Source organism: Diabrotica undecimpunctata, chromosome 4 (assembly GCF_040954645.1).
Source record: "Diabrotica undecimpunctata isolate CICGRU chromosome 4, icDiaUnde3, whole genome shotgun sequence".
In the NCBI taxonomy this organism is placed as follows: Eukaryota; Metazoa; Arthropoda; class Insecta; order Coleoptera; family Chrysomelidae; genus Diabrotica; species Diabrotica undecimpunctata.
The window spans coordinates 121413574-121435585 of record NC_092806.1 but is presented as its reverse complement, the minus strand read 5'-3'; the positions used below and the strand labels follow the sequence as shown (position 1 = coordinate 121435585).

The window sequence follows — 22012 nt, the reverse complement described above, 5'->3', positions numbered from 1 at the left end:
TAAATTGCGAAAATCAGCCGAGCAGCAACTTCGTCCCTTAAAGATTGTAGGAATTGAAGTGGTAAAATTATTCTAATGGGAATAAAGACAATAGTAATACTCAAGGACTACCCTTAAAAAATATTGTCTGATAATTAAATGTAATCCATAAAATAGGCTCTAATAAAACTTATCAATGGAGCTCTACATCTTCGATATCAATAAAGTCGAACATAGGCATATGCAAATGTCTGGTAATTAATAATAGCTATTATGCAAAAAAATTAGTTAATAATACATACCGCTACAAATGTTGGTAGAGTAAGTGGTGCAAATTTTCCGGCCGTCAAATAGAGCGGTCTTTTGGCCCTGGCCATGCTAAGGATCATAGACATTTTAAACTCCTTATCTGCAGTTAACCAATCACATTGCCAGATATAAAAAGGCATTTTGTCAGCCTGAAAAATAAGCGTCAAGAAATTTTAAAATAATATATATTTCTTATTACCTTAAGTGTCACTTCATTACCAAACCAACAATATAATGCTAACTGAAAACCCATGGCAATCATATATACGATTTCTGCTAAAAACTGTTTACTCCCAAAAGGTGTCTACAAAAGTAAAACAAAAAAGTTTTTAAGACAAAATGCATGAAATAATTACTGTTAACATAAGTGCCATTATTATTTTCCGCATAAGAGAGCATGCTCAGAGATAGATGAGTATTGGCAAATAATATTCCAAATTTGACAAAACTATCAGGAAACAAAAACATCGACGTTTTTATGCGTGTCACATTAATTAAATTCAGTTTTTCTGCAACTCAGTTTTGCGCATATGAAAAACATCATAACTTTAACTTAATTCAATACACTAGGTATAAATTGTCGACGTTATTAATTTTTTAAATTTAAGAGCAAGATTCTCAGTGGTTGGCTGGATACCATAGTTAATAAAAAACTTACAATGAAGTAAACACTACTTTTTTTAAAATGGTATAATTTTTTTATACGCAGGGCCTGCGTAGCGCAAGCGGTAGGATACTTGCCTCGCAAGCCGGTGGTCCGGAGTTCGAATCCTACCGCCGGCAAGAACATTTAGACATTTTAAAAATGTCTATAGGCCCCAGGTCGACTCAGCCTGAATAAAAATGAGTACCTTGGGTAAAACCAGGGGTAATAATAGACGGTTGAAGCGTAGCACTGGCCATGTTACCTTCCTTGTATACCGTAGGCCCTAGATATAGCAGACTACCCTGCTATACTCCCAAAGCCGCGACAGCGGTATAAAACGGGAGACTATTATTATAATTTTTTTATTAAAATTTTCGATCAGATCATCATCAGTGAAAAACCTACAAATAAGGATTACCACTTAAAAATGAAAACAAAATGGTAAAATTTTGACTGTAAAATCGAAAATTTGGTTAATACTTATGTCTATACAGTAGTTGGTACTAGTCATATAATGAGGTCAGCTGACCATTAAAATACATAATTTGAGTCACTAACATTATAATTCTTAACAAGTTGACTGCTAGCCTCTTTTTACTTGCATTGCCAAAGAGTCATTTGAGTACCACATATACTACTCAGTTCAGAAGAAAAGTTCAAATATTGAGCGCCATATATGGTACTCAGTAAAACTTACAAAACCGCATGCCGTGTACCCAGTACCTAAGCAGTCACTCGGCTTGTACATTTTGTATGGAGAAATTAAAGTTTTGGCCTCAGAAAACCGTTCCATGATTTTATCCCGTAGCTATTGTAGATGGTATTATACTTTTTTTTATAAAGGTCGTTTATCAAAATGTAGTAAAAACGCTTTTTTAGCTTAAATATTTATTTAACAAGTAGCGTAACGCTAAAAAATGGTATAAAAAATAGTCGACAACTTAACATAAATGCTAATGAAAAAAATTACTGTAGTTTGGCAGCATGCACCTTAAAAAAACAGTCAGAACAAAAATATTTCGCGCAAGCAAAACACTTGTGTCCACACACATGGAGTCTCCTTTTGTGCTGTTTGTCTTCCATGCTTAAACTCTCTTCTCTGGCAAAAAACAATTCGACTAGAAACCAAAAAACACATTTACTGTAGTATAGTCCAAAATATTACACTTTACAGTTCGGAAGTATGGGACGTCACCAAAGCTAATAGAAACAAACTTATGACGACAGAAATGGATTATCTGAGACGAAGCTGCGGTAGATCGAAACTGGAGAGAGTTAGAAACGAACAAATAAGAAACGAAATGAAAATGGAGAGAAATATCAATGATGACATAGAAAGAAAACAATTAATCTGGTTCGGACATGTTAAAAGAATGCCAGAGTACAGATGGCCTAGGAGAGTACTGGAATGGATCCCTCCTGAAAGAAGAAAGAGAGGACGACCACGGAGAAGTTGGCGCAACGATATTGATGAAGCAATGGCGGCAAGAGACTTAGAAGAGGCAACTGCATATGACAGAAAAAGATGGAAATTGGGGGCGGAGAAGCGGCGACAGCCGTAATAAATCCGTTATTATATATATATACATATATATATATATATATATATATATATATATATATATATATATATATATATATATATATATATATATCTTTGATAATTTTCTCCCTACATTGTGTTATTTTTATTGATTTATTTGTCACTTTAGAATAAACTTAGTTTTAAGACTACTTCAATACACTAAAATACATAAGAAAACATTTTAATACAAAATTAGATATTCTAAATTTTAAACTTACCTCTTTTAGAGCATTAATAGTAAAAACGTCCCGCCATTATTTCTTGTTCAAAATAATCTATCTTATATGAAAGCTTATCAGCTTTCTACAGACTATTTAGTTGTTTTGGCATAGCACAATCACAATACACAACAATAATTAGTTTTTAGAGCTATTAATCTAAATTTAATATGTATTTATAGATACAATTTATTAATATATAATATATTATGATCAAATTGTGTAAGAAATCAAAACATAAACAAAATTCTTACTCTAAAAAAGCAACAACACTTTAAACAATTTTGCCACACGCTGAACTGTCAAAAAATTTTGAAGTATTCCCGTATCAGTTGCGTACAATTGTCTAATATATTTAATTAAAATTGTTATTTTGTGAAATACTACACTTAAAGAGTTATTTCATAAAATTTATATTATTAATAATAACAAATGTTTGTGGTTATTTAATCAATATAATTCTAAAATTCCCAATATAATGATGATTACATTTTTCTAATTATTATACCATGTTGACGCCTATGAACGATCGACCAGTTCCGTATGGGTTTCGAATTATTAGCTGTGTTAGGAAAATTTGAACACTAAGGTTGACGTTCTGGAAATTTTAAATATAAGTGACGTCACTTTAAATAAATTGTGACGTGCACCCATTTATATATGTAAAATACTATAAACGATATTTTATTTTTTATGTATTGTGAAGTTGGTTGCCTCGGTAAAGTAATGTTAATTTATTAAAGTGTGCAAATTATGCACAAATGTAAGAAGATAAAATAAACTTGGGGCAAAATGTAGTTTTGTAGGAGTACCTATGGTTGACGAAAGTTGAAATAATTTTTTTAAATGCCGTTCAATAATACTTACCATTGATACTAAATATAAACAAGAACAAAGAATAAATAACGTTGCTGTAGCTTGTGCAAGGGTTAAATATTTATGAATATCTTCTAGGTCCTCACAAACTCTAAAAAAATCCAGTTACTATATATGTACTTTATAACCCGTATAAATCATTCTTACTTATAAACAACTTGTAAATGCTGCGATATTTTCTTCATTTCCGCTCTTAAAGTAATAGTTAGTTCTTCGGTGTTATATAGCCCGTCCTGCGTTAACAATTGACCGTCTGTTTTCTTCTCTGCTCTTGGAAGAATGGAAAGGAAAGCCCCTTGGATAATCTCAAGATTCATTCCCACGCAGTTCATTATATTCATGAATAATGTGTCCATTCCAACAATGCTAAAAGTATTTTAACATATTATTAAAACGACATCGACATGAACAATCGTCCCAACAAATAAAATCAATACATAATTTATGAATGTATGGTGACAGAAGTATAGATAATATGTTTCTAGAAGTACGTATAACTTTCTCGTGCTTGTTTTAATTTATGTTTATTATATTTTTATATGTTGGGATCTTAATAGAACATGGTGTAAAGGTAACCTTAAAACTAACAAAGAAGACACAGGAAAGTTTAAGACCAGTCAAAGATTCAAGAGGACTGCTATCCTCTCCAAATGTTCTCTGTAGTTGTGGTTCAGTGTAAATAATTACTCCCGTAAATAATTACATATTTGCATCCAATCTTGAGCACCTTGAATCCAGTTGTGCTAGATGAGCTTGTTGCCATCTGACCACCTTGTTGAAGAACGTCCTCGATTACGATGAGCATCGTGTCTAGGTCGCCATTCTAAAATTTTCTTGGTCCGTCTTCCATCCCTGACTCTGGCAACATGTCCTGCCCAGTACCATTTTAGTGTTGTAATTCTTTTAAATGCGTCCGTAACACCAGTTTTTCTCCAATTTAATGTTTGGTTTAATAATTAATTAATGTTTGGTTTAATAATTAATTATGTTTAATAATTTAAGAGTTATTTCAAGATGAAAATGATTCTTACGATATTTATGTTAAACGCTTCCTTTAAACATAAAGGACAAGTATATATATATTTAGGGATTCTACAGTATTCACTGCCTTCCCTCGCTCAACCGTTTCCATCTCTCTCTGTTGTTCCATTCTCCATCGTTTAGTCCTCTCTTACTGATGGCGTCGTCTACTTCGTTCCTCCAGGATTTTCGGGGTCGTCCTCTTTTCCTCCTTCCTATGGGGCTCCATTCGGTTATTCTCTTACATGTCCATACCACTTTAGTCTTTTTTGTTCTATATATGTTAGTATGTCTGTTTCTATTGATGTTCTTTGCTTTATTTCGTCATTACTTCTCCTATCCATTCTTGTTACTCTGCAGCATCTTCGCAGGCATTCCATCTCTGTTGCTACTATCTTACTGCTGGTTTTCTTGTTTATGATCCAATTTTCAGCCCCATATGTCATAATACTTCGCACTAATGTTTTATAGATCTGCGTTTTTGTCTTCATATTTAGGTGTCTATCCCACCATACTGAGTTAAGTTGTCGGATTGCTGTTCTTGTTTGTCCTAATCTTTGTGTAATTTCTTCCTCTGTTGTTGCCTTTTTCGTGATTATAAACCCCAGGTATTTGAATTTATCCTTTCCTTTGATTGTTACGTTGTCATCAATCTGTAGATCTTCTATGTCTTCTTCACTTGTAGATAGGTACTCTGTTTTCGCGAGGTTAATATCTAGGCCAGCCTTGGTATATTCTTCTTGTAGTTTCTTCATCATGTAGCTGAGGTCGTCTTGGTCTTGTGCAATCACTACTTGATCGTCTGCAAAACTTAATGTATATAGGTATTCGTTCCGTACCGGTACTCCCATGCCTTCGCATTTTCTTTTCCATGTAGTCAAGGCTTTCTCTAAGTATATTTTGAATAGGGTTGGAGATGTGGAACAACCCTGCAGGAGCCCTTTTGTTGTGGTGAAGTCTCCTATGATTCTTGTTCCCATTTTAATGGACACTTTATTTTCTTTATACAGAGCTTTTGTAGCTTCTATGAGTTCCGTCTGTATTTCTAATTTGTACATTGCCTCCCATAGTTCTGACCTTGGTACAGAGTCATACGCCTTTCTCAGGTCCACAAATGCCAAGTGTATATCTCTATTTTTTGCTTTTTTCTTTTCCAACAGTTGTTCCAGTGTGTATATGTGGTCTATGCATGATCTTCCTGCCGTGAAGCCTGCCTGATCCTCTCCGATTTTGCCTTTTATCGCTTGCTCTATCTTTTCTCGCAGTATCTTCCCATATAATCTTCCTATTGATGATATTACGCTTATTCCTCTGTAGTTTTCGCATCGTTTTCTATCTCCTTTCTTAAATATAGATGTCATATATGCCGCCGTCCATTCCTTTGGGAGCTGTTCTCCATTTATGGCTTTCTGAAATATCCATTGTATCATCCGGTGTAATTTTTTTGATCCGTATTTTATAAGCTCAGGTGAGATGCCTCCAGGTCCTCCAGGACAAGTAAACTACTAAAATAGCCGAATAAAAACAATGTTAGCCTTTTTCGAGGCCATTTTTTAATAAGTTGAACATCAGATGTAACCCAACCCAAATAAAAACCCAAATATATATAATATTGTGATGTGGGTATTAGTTAAAATAGTTAGGTAATGACTGTGAATATTGATTTACACGATTTTATTAAAAGGAAAACCATGTATTACAATTTAACCTACATCTTACAACAACAAAACATATATATCTATTGTCTCTTGTCACCGTTCACTCTCGGTGGACACTGTCATGGTAACTTCGGTGGTATTCAGCCATGGAGCGGTGTGGCTGTTACATCCTCCCCCTTTGCACCACCCTGGCGACTCGCGGGTGGGGCAACAGAGTCTAAGCAGGAATAGAGCTCTACAGGACAGCAATGACAACGTTTTGGTCGGGGTTGTCTACGTCTGGCAATAAGGTCAGGTTCAGGTTCAGCTTCAATTTGAGCAAGGTCATCTCCAACAGGGGGGCCCATTTCGCTATCGTCTAACCCAAGGATCAAAGACTCTGGGCAGGAGACCAGTGGAGCAGGAGGGTCGGCTTCTGAGGATTTCACTGGACGACCTCTTCTACGGAGAGGTTGAACTGGAGCAGGGCACGGATCTTCTGGATCGGCATGGAAAGGCGTCAAGGCTGAGACATGATATTTTCCAGCAGGAACATCCGGAGTGTCGATGTGTGAAACTTCATAGGTTGTAGGGGACAGCATTTTGGTCACCTTGTAGGGTCCGTCACGACGCGGCGCGAACTTCGAAGTTATGGACTTAGACGCGTCACTTAGTGTATGCGAATCGACTAGCACAATATCACCTACTTCGAACGAAACCGAGCGGCGGTGGCAGTCTTTATACTTCTTACGTCTATCTTGGGATTGTTCATGTGTCTCGCGGGCTTCACTAAGAGCTTTACTCAAAGTTATTAGATAGGGCGTGATTTGTGGCACGAAGTTGTCCTTGGCTATGATGCTTCGAAAATCACGATTTGCATCATCAGGAGTTCGTAACTCGCGACCGAACGTGAGGTACGCGGGAGTGAAAACGGTTGAGTCGCACTTCACAGTGTTCATCGCGAACCGTATAGCGGGTAACTTTTCAGACCAAGACGAATGGTCATTATTTGTTAGAATAGCTAACTGAGTTTTAATGTCTCTATTTTTTCGTTCGACGGGGTTAGCTTCCGGGTGGTATACAGGTATAAGGTTCTGTTGGTACCCGAAACAATGCGCCACTTGCTGCATTACCGCACTCACGAACTGAGTACCGTTGTCACTGACGACTCGACGAGGGATTCCGTATCGTAAGATTATGTTGTCTATGAAACACTTGGCGCAGGCAGCGGCAGTAGCAGATTCTAACGGGAATAATTCTACCCAACGACTAGCAGTGTCTTCCACTACCAGAATCCATGTATAACCTTGAGGAGAGAGGGGCAAAGGCCCAAATAAATCAATAGATAGCACTTCAAACCTCTGGGACTGAACAGGGGTTTGTAGGAGACCAGCGGGTTTGAGGTTAGAGACTTTATAGCGTTGGCACTCAAGACATTTACTTACATGGTCAGAGATAATTTTCTTCATTCCAGGCCAATAGTAGCGTTTTATTATTCTCTGATATGTCTTCTCCACTCCATAATGACCAGCAGTAGCGGAATCATGGTACTCATGCAGTATGTGAGGAATACGTGTACTAGCCGCTACCAATTGGGGCTCTTCTTCATCTACTTCAGGAGTATAACGGTATAATATCCCATTGTTCATGATATATCCTCTTTCTGCCCACCTCTTGAAATCTACGCTTGTGTCAGAAGAGGGATCTTCTAAACATCTAATAATCTTGGCAACATCTGGATCATTAAGCTGCTCTTCTCGAACATCAGCAACACTAAGAGTTGGAAAATCTACTCTTACTAGATGAACTTCAGCTATGATGGGAACTTCTGTCATGGGAGGCCTTGATAGAGTATCTGCGATTACATTTTTTCTTCCTGTGATGTATTCTATTTTTAGGTCATATGGCATAAGCTCTAAAGCCCATCGAGCTAACCGTCCAGTAGGGGACTTTAAGGTCATTAGCCATTTTAAGGCCTGGTGATCACTTTGCACTATTGTAGTAGCGCCTTCTAAGTATCCTCGAAATTTCTTCACTGCCCAAACCACAGCGAGAGCTTCTCGTTCTGTAGTGCTATAGTTTTGTTCAGCAGGAGTCAGAAGTCTCGAAGCATACTCTACAGGTCGTTCGTTCTCTTTCTCCTCCTGGAGAAGACATGCCCCCAAAGCATAATTGCTAGCATCTGTACGAAGTATATAAGGTAAATTGCAGTCAGCTTGTCGTAGGATTGGGGCAGAACACAATAATTGTTTCAGACATTCAAAGGCCTCTTGTTGTTCTGCTCCCCAGGTCCATTTCACATTTTTCTTGGTTAAATTCGACAAAGGTTTAGCAACATGTGAGAAATTTTCGATGAATCTACGGAACCATGAGCATGTTTGCAGGAATTTTAGCAGTTGAGTAACATTTAGGGGTGGTGTCATGTTTAATATGGCAGATACTTTATTTTCACTTGGCCGGATACCCAAAGGTGAAAGGATGTGTCCGAGATATAGGACTTCCTCACAGGCGAATGAACATTTTGCTCTATTTAGACATAATTTAAATAGGCGCATCCGGTTGAATACTTGTTTCAAATCGTCTATGTGATCAGAGAAGGATGGGGATAATATTATCAGATCATCTAAATAAGCTAGGATATTCAGATTTTGAAGACCAGCACGAAATTTATCAATCATCCTTTGGAAACTAGCGGGACTGTTACACATACCAAAGGGCATGCGTGTGTAACGAAAGGTGCCAAATGGACACACGAAGGCTGTTTTGTCACGATCAGCTGTTCGTACAGAGATTTGATGATAACCATATTTTAAGTCGAGGGTAGTCATAAATCGGGTTTCCTTTGCTGCATGCAAAATATCTTCAATACGTGGCAGAGGGTACTTATCTGCACGTGTTATTGCGTTTAAGCGTCGATAGTCTACTGTTAATCTGATACCTCCATCTCTCTTAGGCACAAGTACCACAGGTGAAGCATATGGGGACTCACACTCTTCGATTATGCCTTGAGCCAAAAGTTTATCTAGTTCCTGACGCAGTAATTGCCTTTTGGGCTCTGACATACGGTAAGGTGGAACAGATATTGGTACATCATCAACCAATACAATGGAGTGTTCAGCATATGGAGTAGGGTCTATATTATATACGAATAAATCAGAATTTTCCTTAACAATGTTGTTAAGATTGGATCTTTCTTCTAAGGATAGAGAAATTCCTTCATCTACTCGTAGTTCTAAATGAGCAAGAGTAACGCTATTGACCTGGCAAGGAGAGCTGACCTGAGCTGGATCTGGAGCAAATGAGTAGGGGATATTAGGGACATCACCATAAAACCATGAGTCATTAGGAATGTCTAGAATGATGTTAGCTTTTCTTAAGAAGTCTGCCCCCAGTAAGGTACGACTATTTGTGTGTGTGGGCACAGAAATTAAGGAAATGCTATGAGAGCGGTTTTGTAAGATAACAACTAAATCAAAGACCAAAACAGTGGTAGAAGTAGTCCTACCATCCGCTAGGGTCATGTCTACACTTTTTGTGGAAAAGGGTACCTCATCCTTCAAGAGGATATCTCTTAGCTGAGAGCCAGCAATACTGCACTGTGCTCCCGAATCAAGATAACAATGACCTACATGACCTTCAATAGTGACCTGAACAATGGGTTTAGTTGATAGGTTTGTAGCAAAATGTTGGTCGACATTAACTGTTTCAGCAAGCATAAATTCAGATACTGCTGAGGATTTACTGGATGATTTGCATTTTGGACAATTACTCTTAATGAATCCAGGAGTCTTACATCCATAACACGAAATCTGATTCGAAGTGGAAAAGGTTGGTTTAGTGCTAGTACGAGAAGTTACTAAAGGAGGATTAGGTTTGGGCTCAACCGAAGATTTTCGAGAATCTGCTTCCCTGGTTCTGGCTGCGGCCAATTTTCGACATTCATCCTTCACGTGACCTGGATTTTTGCAAAAGCTACACCGTACCCGTTTTGATTCGTTTTCGTTTTTAATGTTTATTTCCGGATTTTCATACGATTCTTCAGTTTGCCTCGATTCTTTTAAGAGTTCGCTAAATGTATTGATCTTATCACGTGCTACTTTTTCACGTATTCTCCTATGCAACAAACCGTATACCATATCTAATTGAGTGGCTTCGGTTAATGTATCTGCCGGTAACTGAGCTATTATCGCGCGCGTTTTGCATACAAAAATGTCACACGGAGTTTTAGCATCTTGTTCCGTCGAAAACAGTTCCCGATATACTCTGTAGGCTGGTTTTTGAGGTCCAAAAGTCGATCGTAATAAATTAATGGCGCTGGCCCACGTGTTTACCGTATTTTTAACACCTTGAAACCACGTGGCGGCGAAACCGTCTAGCAGCATGGGTATACCCTTTAATGCGTTCGCGTAAGATACGTGGGTACACTCTTTATAGATCTCGACCGCATCTATAAAAGCTTTTACATCAGCCCCCTTTGATCCATCGAAGCGAGAAGCGCATTTTGCTAAACTACCTGAGTCCGAAATAGGCCTTGCTATTGTATTTAATAAGGCTTGAAACTGTTCGCTTGTTAAATTTACCGAAGACATTTCTGCTGATGTTGATTCGCTTGAACTAAAAACCGTCGTCGACCTAAGCGAATAACTGTGTTTATCGTTTGTTGCCGTGATTGCAAGTTTAACACAAAAATAGTAATAAAAATTAAAGGCTTACAGTTTCTGTTGCTTATTTCTTGTAAATACCCTTGAATGGAAGCTTGATATTCCCACAGGATGTATCTGAATGGCCTAGTGGAAGATTGATATTCCCACAGGATGTTTTGAATGGTCTGTAGTGGAAGATTGATATTCCCACAGGATGTTTTTGGATGGTCTGTGCGGAGTTTCCACAGCAGTCACATACACAGTAGATTTATTGTTGTGAAGCACTAAACTAAGTGAAAATGTCCACTAATCACCTTACAATGGCGGGAGCAAAAACACTTTTTCTGTTCACAATGAAACTTTACGATTTTCACAGTACGAACTACACTTTAAACTATTTTGCCCAAGTTGGGTGCCAGTTGTGATGTGGGTATTAGTTAAAATAGTTAGGTAATGACTGTGAATATTGATTTACACGATTTTATTAAAAGGAAAACCATGTATTACAATTTAACCTACATCTTACAACAACAAAACATATATATCTATTGTCTCTTGTCACCGTTCACTCTCGGTGGACACTGTCATGGTAACTTCGGTGGTATTCAGCCATGGAGCGGTGTGGCTGTTACAATATAATAAAATATAATAAAAAATATAAAGCCCAAAAATACAAGATGAAAGCTTAAGTCAATTCGTTTAAAAATGCTGAACTTTATTTTGATGTTGTATTGAAAAGTCAGTTTAAAATATACATAAACAAATTGATAATGTTGCGTTTTGGAATATATAGACTTGATGAACGCCCAAACTTTAATGTTTCAAACACATTGTTTATTTCTTACCACAATATAAATCTTATTTTAATCGGAAGAATATGATGCTGCAATATTACAGTGAAAAGTTTACCCAAAGTATACCACGGGTACTTGCCTAATACACAAAAAAAAATAAATAGTAAATAAAACAAACACAAATGAAATTTTTTATTTGTTGAAAAATTGTTATAAATAAACAGCTTCCCGTGGTGAACTTTGGGTTAACTTTTTACTGTAATGCTGTAGCATAATAATTATTTTTTCGATTAAAATAATATTCAGCTTAGGGGTAAAAAATAAACAATGTGTTTTGAACGTTAAAGTTGATGTTAGTCAAGTCTATATATCCCAAAATGCAACGGTATATTAATTTGTTCATGAATATTTTAAACTCACTTATGCTATATCAAATCAAAATAGTTTTGCGCATTCTGAACCTATTTTGTATACCTTCAGCTCATATTTTTTGTTTTTTAATTTGTTTAAAAGATGTTAAATAAATAAATAATAATAGTAAATAAATAGTGTGCCATGAAATTTTTTTCATTGAGATGATTTTTCATTAAGGAAAATCTTAAATTTTTATTTGAGATTTTAAATTTTTAAAGAAATATTAGTAAGTACTTTAAAGTAGAAAGAATTGAATAGGGTAATTTGTTTTTTTTATAAAATCTATTATAAATAAAATATTTACGAAGTTTATTAAAAAAGTATATATTAATCATAAATATTTATTTTTTACAATAAATATTACCTCAAATATTCCTCAAAAAAAAAATAAAAACTGAAAAAAAAATTGTTTAAACAAATTAGATGGTTTAATTAACAACCAAATTATTTAAATAATACATGTTCTAAATGTACACAAAAAGTACATACAAATTAAAAAAAGGAAACATTAAAATCTATAAACAAGAAACGGGGATACAGTTAACAGCTCCTTCCCCCTCCTGCACTCTCACTAATTTCAAAGCCGACCAATTTTGAGGACCACAATTTTGAAGCTTTGTGGACGATTTCATTATAATGAAATCTTTTTAGAATTTTTTACGTTAAAACCTTAAAGAATATGTTCTTTATGATGACCCTAATTAGGTTTCTTAATTTTATTGTTATAAACAAAGCTGCTATTAATTTATAAAAAAAAGAACACTAAGTTCGTCCCAAAGTGTCCTAGTTCAATTTTTTTCCTTTTAAATTTGTAAAAAAAAATTCAGGCTATCAAAATATAAAAAATCAGCTTTTTGCAGTCAATAGTTAAAAAGTTATTCTAATTGTTTATAAACAAAAAATGGTTTTGCCAAATTATTTTGCAATATTTAAAATTATTTTTCGTCATTTTTTTTAAATAATATTAATAGAATAAATCTTCTTTTAGAATCTATCAGTATATTTAATATACCCATTTAATTTTCTGACTTATATTGTTGCAAACAAATTTAATTTGGGATAAACAAATTGAATAACTTTTAAACTCTGTGACCGATGGATTTTGATCTTATTTTAAGCACTACGAGACCCAACATTGTGTGTAATATAAAGGTTATAGGCTTATTGTAAAAAAAGTTATTAACATTTATAAAAAACCGAAATTTTTGACTTATTTTGCAACTTTCTAAGCAACAAATAAAGATAGGAACGTTTAGAAAACGCCATTTTGAAGTGTTTTATATGAATTATTATAAATTTCTTCTTTTCTCAAATTTGTTTCAAACGCTTTACTTATTGCTGATAGACGAAAAAAGCGAAAATTTACCGTTTTTTGACCTTAATTTGTTAATAATTAATTAAGTCCAAAAAATCGACTGCAGGAAACATATACAGTCCATCTAATTTACATACCGTTGCACGTCATTCTCTACGTCAGAGATCGAAGTTGACATAGTTGCCAAAGTATAAAAAATTCCTGAATCCATTTTAAATCAAATAGGTCACATAATTATTGCAAAAGTGGATTATACAACAAAATAAATTAATATTTAATGTAAATAAATAGAATCAAAACAAGAGTTAAAAAATAATCTTAAATTTGAGCCGCTTGTTTAAAAAACAACATAGTTTAATTAATAGTAAATAATAAAAGGTGCAACACGAAACGATAGAAATGGTAGAAGAATTCTGCTACTTAGGATCACTGGTAGACTACAAAAATAACACATCCAACGAGATAAAAAAAGAATATGCGTGGCTAACCGCTGTTATTTTGGCCTGGACCCTCAACTAAGAGCGAGAAGTATGTCAATAGCAACAAAGTGCAAACTTTATAAAACAATAATACGCCCAGTGCTCACATACGGATCGGAAACATGGTCAATGACGACCCGAGATGAAGAGTTACTGCGAGTCTTTGAAAGAAAAGTATTGAGGACCATATATGGCGAAGTAAACAAACAGGGTCTGTGGAGAAGGCGATATAACTTTGAACTCTATAGACTTTTTGGTGATGCAGATATTGTGAAGACCATCAAAATAAACCGCCCAAGTTGAGTGGGCCACGTTATGCGGATGGATGAGAGTGATCCCACTAAAATAACTATGCTAAACAGGCCGGTCGGAAGAAGAAGAAGGGGGCGACCTAAACTCAGATATCTGGACGATGTACAGGAATATCTGAGGGAGATTGGAGTGAGGGGCTGAAAAAGACAGACACTCGATAGAGAAGGATGGAAGAATGTTTTAAAGCAGGCCAAGGCTCACGAAGGGCTGTAGCGCCAACTGATGATGAAATAATAAAAACAAAACTAAAGTGTCAACATCGCAACTGTCAAATAAGTGTTACCAATTTATGCCAAAATTTCACCTTCGTTCGATTACAGTTACAGTGTGTTTCGAACAAATGTTCTTCATAAAAACGCTTTATAATGCATTTATATAAATTAAATGAAACATATTATTGTGTATTTCTTTAAGTTAACATTAATAGAAATCTTTAGATATTATTTCTACGCGTATATAATAAAATATGCCTAGTGGCTATAATTCCAGTGTACTCGCAAAGTGATTCTAAAAAAGAACACAACTAGCGCCTAAATATTTCGTGTTGGTATCATGTGACGTCATGGGCTATGACGCCGATGACGTGCAGCGGAATGTAAATTAGATGAAGTATAGGTTCTTGTTATAGAGGTCCATACTACTCAAAACAACTGTCTTTTGCCTAGCCGAACGAGTGTCACGAAAAAATGCTTATTTCCCTGGGCCATATGTCGTCTGAAAACCTCAAGTTGTTCAGAAACTTACCATTTACGTTGACTCCAATATTTTACCAATTAAAACGTGGATAACGTCTTCTGTTGTTTATGGGTTTAAAGTAAGGACGAATTGCTTTACTTTTTTGAAGGGAAGCTTCTATTCTGGCGTTGTATTACTTTTTTAATAAACTTCTGAGGCGAGCATCACGGATCTAGTGTCACGAGAAGGCGTCGTCGCGGGTAGCGTTATAGAATAGCGGTTCTTGACATCGATTCACTACTCTCGATCAATTCGTTTCTAGTCATCATTATTTACTCTAAGCAGGTTTAAATTAAAATCTGCATGAAAACTACCAAAATATAGTCATTAAATGAGAAGTAAAAAATTAAAAGAATGTCTGTCACTAAAATATTTATAACAATTTTTAAAATTTAATAAATGTCATCCGATTAATAATAGCATTGAATCGTATGTTTACATTTTTATAATAATTCTCGTTTCAAAATAATTTCATATAAATACAGTTATTATTTTACATATATTATTTAGTCTATAATGTAAATAAATAATAAAATTAATTTATTTAATTTTAAATGTATTATTGAAATTTTAAAAATACAGGAAACATAATACGAAGCTCCTCAATAGTCTACAATACCGCCTACTGTTCCATTTTTTTTAATATAACTTGTTATTTTTAAACATCTTATTTAGTCTATATAGTAATTAAATTTACTATCAAATGATATTAATTTATATTTGCATAATTCCATACAAATATAATTTAATATAAATAAAATGTTGGATTTTTGCAATTATCAGTTCGACTATTATATTAAAGCGCGATAAAAAGAGTTATTATTATAGTAAAATATGTTCATATTTATACAGTCATAACGGAAGAGTCCATTTGTGTACCTAAAGAAGGGAGTGGCCGGGATGTATAAAAAATGTCAAAACCGACCAAAATTTGTTATTTTGATTTTTGAAATGTTTCATAATTTTTTAAAATTTAAAAATACAGAAAAATCGTATGAAGCTTCGCGCTAGTCTACAGTACCGCCTACTATACCACTTTTTTTACTGACTAGAAAACCACTGCCAAACTCGTGTCGGGTGCTATTTCCACTATAGTATATATTATAATCTCTTCTCTCGATAATGCCTGAATCAGTCCATCTTATCTCTTAAATCGCTGTTACATCGGCTTTCATTTTATCCACTTCTTTTATTAGAAATCTATAAAGGGTTTATATGTTCCATGTGCAGATTTGTAAATCGTTATTCCTTTGTAGTTTGCTAGGTCATCGTGAATTAAGCAGTCGGGCTTTTCCTCTTTGTGCTTTTATAACAATAAGTTTTTTTAGGGAAGAGATTGTTAACCTTTTGCCCAACTACCTAATCTTCGAAGGACCATTTCTCCTACTTTCGTTTACCCTGACTCTGCTTCTAACTAGCGTTGATTACCACAATCTTCCACGGAGTTACTCAGGTTACCGGGATTCACCATATGGAGGTGAAAGTAGGAATTGAGTAGAAGCTAGTGACGCTAACAGGATACAGCATCATGTTTTGCGCATCATTACCAGATGGGAATACTGGTAGCAATTGCAGGATATAAAGATATAAATTATGGAAAATGTTGGTCTCCTCGAGGTACCGAAAGAATAGCGAAGACATAAAAGGAAGATGTAACGTATACAGGGTATATTATAAAAGATAAATAAGTGAACAAATTATTTTTCAAAATAAAACTTCCGGTTTTTAACGTTAAAACTTACGTAAGTATACAGATATAGTGTACCTACCTATAAGCATATGAAAACATAGGTATAGCCTGATATCCAAGGGCTATTAAATAGGTACCAGCTGTATCAAATCTAAAGGGCATCCAGCTATAATATGGAAGCCTGTCAGGCAGCATTCTTTCCGGATTGTTTTCTTCAGAGCGTAGGGTAGCAAGAAAAGGTGGTAGGTACGATGATGTTAGCGTTGCGTGAGCCATCATAAAAAATATGATAGTGTACTTTTTTCCAATCTTTTTGTATAGTTTAGAAGTAACCTCCGGATAGAAATCTTTTTCTGGGCAATTTTCATAATGAAGTTTTGTATCCTCCAAAGTATTCATAATTCGTTTCAATTTATGACCTTGAAAGTAGAAAAATACGACCTAAAAGATAATTATGTTTATGATAAAGGGGTATAAATATATTCTACTAACCTGTTTTATATAGTTTTTATCGCATATGCAAATTATACCCGTAGACAAAACTGGAGGAAGATGAAAAACAAAGCAAAAGGCGAAGTTCTATTTTAAACGATAACTATGACCAAAAGATAGCAATAAAAAATCATCTTTAGGTATGGCGCTTTATTTTCTGGTATGTAGATGGTACCCTAAGCTATAAAAATATGTCTATCTGTGATTTTACTTACTGTATATCAATAAAATACATTTTAATAAACTGATAATACTGTGAATCAAATAAAATTCAACCGTTTATTTAATCTAAACTCAGCACACTACGATTCTTGTTTATCAAATGTGCTTCTCTTTATTATTAAAACTCCTCATCTATCCAGGCTGATAAGATTTCGCAGCGTTGAGTGGTATCTCTGCATATAGCTCGATGTTTCTGGTTTTTTCACGTTTGTAATCATCATCAATGGCGCTACAACTCTTCGTGAGTCTTTGCCGCGTTTACTATTGCCTTCCATGTTTTTCGGTCCTGTACCAGTAATTCCCATTGTCGCACTCCCATTTTCTCTAGATCTTCTTTGACTGCATCTTTCCACCTTTTTCTAGGCCGCCCTACAGACCTTCTTTCTCTCTGGCCTTTCACAAAACACATTGTTTATAAGGCGATTGTCGTTACTGCGTATCATATGCCCTGCCCATCTGAGTCTATTGGCCTTTATATATCTGACTAGATTTTCTTTTCCGAATAGAGACTCTAGCTCGTTATTGTATCTGCCTCTCCATCCGTTTGTCACGCTGTCTCTGCAAGGGCCATATATCATTCGAAGAATTTTACGTTCCCACACCAGCAATTTATTTATCTCTCTTTTTGTTAGCGTCCATGTTTCGTTTCCATACGCGACTGCTGGTCGTATTATGGTCTTATATATCCGGATATATCTTATATATCCGTATATTACGTTTGTAATGTGAAAGTTTAAATTCAGCATTTTTAAGCATATACCAAATGCCTCACATTTGTTGCCAAAACTTAAAACCGAAATTACATGCTATAGGTTTTGAAGACTAGGCTCTAATAATGGAAATTTCATATTGACTGGTCAATAAAAATGATAAATGTTATTGATCTCATGAGAATCATAAAAAATGGCAAAAATCTCGCCACGTTTATTGATTTAACACCTTTATAAAAACTTTGCAAAATTTGCGGCAAAATACAAAACTTTAATACGAAAGCTAAACTCGTTATCTTTTAAATGCAGTTTTATTTTTGTCGCTAGGACACTCTAATCAAAAGATAACGAATTTTTACTATCGAGTTGATACAAATTGTATTTAAAATTTATTTCGCGCGGGTAACTGACATTCAAAATCACCGGTCGCTTCAAGCATTGTTTCGGAGAGAACGGGTCATTCTCCTGAATGTATCTCTCTTTTTAATCCAATTTAATCCTCTGTTTGCCTGCCACTGCTGCTATGTTTCATTTTATGACCCATATCTTTTAAGCTCTTTCCATGCTTTTTGTCGTCCTCCTTGGTATCTATTGGTTTCATTTTGAAACAAAGCATATTTCGTTCCATTGCCCTTTGCTTTGTTTCTAGTTTTTTTTTCAGTTTATAGGAATTTCATAGTGTTTTTCAAGATATATGCAAGTTTACCAAAAACGGTTCATGCGTTGTGTTTTCTTTTAATTTCAGTATCTGGATTTGGTTTTGCCAGTTTGATGACATGGCTCAGATATCTATAAATCTCAAATTCAAATGGTTTAAGTATGATCCGTCGATGACCCTTGTTGTTCCATTCTAATTTCTTAAAAATGTTCACTCCCTATTGTAGTTTTATGGGATTCGTGTTTGTTCTTTCGTCCAGCTTTATTAGCATGGTAGCATTTTTATATATGTGTTTTTAATGTTAATGCATTTTGAATCTATACGTTTTCTAAAGATTCTAGCACAGCCAATAATTCGATGGAGTCGAATGCTTTTTGAAAATCCACAAACGCAATATAAATTAGAACGTTATACTCGGTATATTTTTCTATTAGTGTTTTTACGGTATGCAAGCGATCTATGGTACTAAAATGTTTTCTGAATCCAATCTGGTCGATAGGTTGGTACTAGTCGAGCGTATTTGTTAGGCGGTTGGTTATGATTTTGGTTAGTTATTTATACATATATGATAGTAATAGACTACAAGCTCATGGGACATTTTTAATGGGTCATTTGACCCAGCATGAATCACATATAAATCAATACTACAATATGTAATAACTTTAGAAACTATGCTGCCAATTCTTATTGGTCCACAAAACATGGGGGTTTAAATTAAGGGTTGCGCCTTTGATTTCTCACCCCTGGCCCAGCCAAAATAACCAAAAAAATAAATCAATATACCGATTTAAAACTTTGTGTATGAATGCCATAAATGCCATAAATACCGAAAATGGGGAAAATGTTTTCCGAAAATAAAATATTTTCCCTGCTTCTGGTATAATATTTTGTCCGGCATTGGGTCGCAGATCATTATTTTTGTATTACCTACTAAGTTATAAATTCCGTACAAATATGTTTGGCCAAAAAGTCCCCTCTCCTCCCTTGAGTGATGTTTATCCTAACTGTGACTCACCTGTACCGATAAGAATTGACGGCATTGTTTCCAAACTTGTTATTACATATTGTAGTACTGTTTTATATGTGACTCATGCTAGGTCAAATGACCCATTAAAAATCTCAAATGGGCTTGTAGACGCAAAGTATTTTATTGGAGGTGATTTCAATTGATAAATTGTTAGAGAAAGAGTGGGAATAGAAAGAGTTCATGGAGATTTCTTCTTCTTCATGTGCCTTGTCCGTTCCGAACGTTGGCAATCAACATGGCTATTCTGACTTTGTTTACGGCCGATCTGAATAGTTCAGCAGATGACAATCCGAACCATTGCCGCAAGTTTTGGAGCCACGAGTGTCTTCTCCTCCCTGGACCCCTTCTGCTGTCTATTTTCCCTTGAACGATCAGTTGTAGTACTCTATATTTATTATGTCTCATAACGTGACCCAAGTATTCCAACTTTCTTTTCTTTATACTTATTCCTACCTCTCTCTCTTTACCTATCCGGCGTAGTACCTCTTCGTTGGTCACGTGCTCAGTCCAGGATATACGTAATATACGTCGGTAAGCCCACATTTCGAAGGCCTCTACTTTTTTCATCAATGTTGCGGTCATTGTCCACGCCTCCATTCCATATAACAAAACCGGGAATACATAACATTTCAGAAGTCGAATTTTGAGAGGTAGGGTGAGGCTTTTAGAGGTGAAAATTTGCTTCATGCTAGTGAACGATGCTCTTGCCTTTTCTACTCTTATACGTATTTCCTTCGCTTGATCCCAATTTGAGTTAACTGTTGTTCCCAAGTAGATGTACGAATCCACGTGTTCAATTCTTTCATTGTCTAATATCAGTTGCTGTGGTGGTTGTTGGGTTTTGCTTACTAACATCCATTTGGTTTTTGTAATATTTAGTCTGAGTCCGTATTGTGCACTTGTTTTTTGTATCTTACTCATTAGGCAACTCAGTTCCTCCATGCTACTTGCTAGAATCACAGTGTCATCAGCATACCTTGTTATTAATTATTTCTCCATTTATCTTTATGCCTTCTGTGCTTTCCTCCAGCGCTGTCTTAAATACTTCTTCTGAGTATATATTAAAGACAATAGGAGACAAGATACAGCCCTGTCGTACTCCTTTCTTGATCTCAATTTTATTGGTCAATGTAGATCCTACTTTCACTTTAGCTGTTTGGCCCCAATAGAGACTCGCTATTGTTCGAATGTCTCTGTAGTCGACTCCGATCTTATGGAGAACTTCAATTATCTTTTCGTGCTTTACGTTATCGAATGCTTTTGCACAGTCTATAAAGCATATGTACACGTCTTTGTTCATATCTCTGCAGCGCTGGATGAGTACCTGTAGACTAAAAAGTGCTTCTCTTGTCCCAAGAGAATTCCGAAACCCAAACTGCGAATCTCCAATGTTATCCTCACATTTTTTGCTTATTCTGTTGTAGATAACCTTGGTGTATGCCTTCGAAATGTGGTTAATTAGACTTATCATCCGATGTTGATCACAAGACTTTGCTTTTGGTTTTTTCGGTATGGCAACAAAAGTTGACTCTAGCCAGTCAACAGTCCCCGCTGTTATAAATATTGTTAAAGAGTCTGACGAGTGAGTCTAGAAATTGACTGTTTGTTTCGCACAGCATTTTCAATACTTCCCCGTATACGTTATCGTTGCCTGGTCTTTTGTTATTTTTAAGACCCTTTATAGCATTCTCTACTTCTGATTTTAGAATAGAAGGGCCAGTATCATCATTGCTCAGTGTATACCCACTAGGACGGTCATCATTAAACAGTTGTTCCACATAAGTTTCCCAGATTCTAACTATTTTGTCGGGGTCTAGTTGTAGATTTCCATTATCATCGCATAGCCCTTTCGATAAAATATTGTAGCTTTTCTTTGTTGTGATTCATGGATCTTGATGGAGATTTGGAGATGGGAATAAGAAATGATGAAGGTATAATGTTATTGACTTTGCAATGGCATGGCATTTATCTGTGATTAATACGTTCTTTATGAAGACTGAAGACGAGTATGTTACCTATAATAGCGGGGAAGGGACAGTCAGCTATATTTTGTGCTGTGAACAAGGAGCTAGCCAAAAGAGGTTATCAACTAAAAAGCAAAAAAGGACTATAGATGTTTAACTAGTCAATACCAACCAGTGATTAGTGTATACGGAGATAAAAGTGAGGCGGAAAAGAAAGCAAGTAGGACTTTAGAAGCAAGTGGTGGAAGTTAAAGGATAAGGATTTGGCAGAAGTTTTTCAAGAGTAG

The 22012-nt window shown here is 35.4% G+C and overlaps 1 protein-coding gene across 4 annotated transcripts in view; it reads right to left on the bottom strand.

Moving 5' to 3' along the window:
* The window catches only part of LOC140439947 (odorant receptor 94b-like), a 59078-nt gene that overhangs the window by 14001 nt on the left and 23065 nt on the right, over window positions 1–22012 (bottom strand). For 3 of the 4 annotated variants that reach the window (XM_072530141.1, XM_072530140.1, XM_072530138.1), the window contains exons 2-6: window positions 16732–17093; window positions 3761–3979; window positions 3605–3704; window positions 488–592; window positions 282–437 (exon numbers count right to left, since the gene is read on the bottom strand). In XM_072530141.1, coding sequence (XP_072386242.1) covers window positions 282–437; window positions 488–592; window positions 3605–3704; window positions 3761–3979; window positions 16732–17051 — 900 coding nt within the window. In that variant the 5' untranslated portion in view covers window positions 17052–17093. The remainder of the gene's footprint in view (window positions 1–281; window positions 438–487; window positions 593–3604; window positions 3705–3760; window positions 3980–16731; window positions 17094–22012) is intronic. The other variant, XM_072530139.1, reaches the window with a different exon arrangement.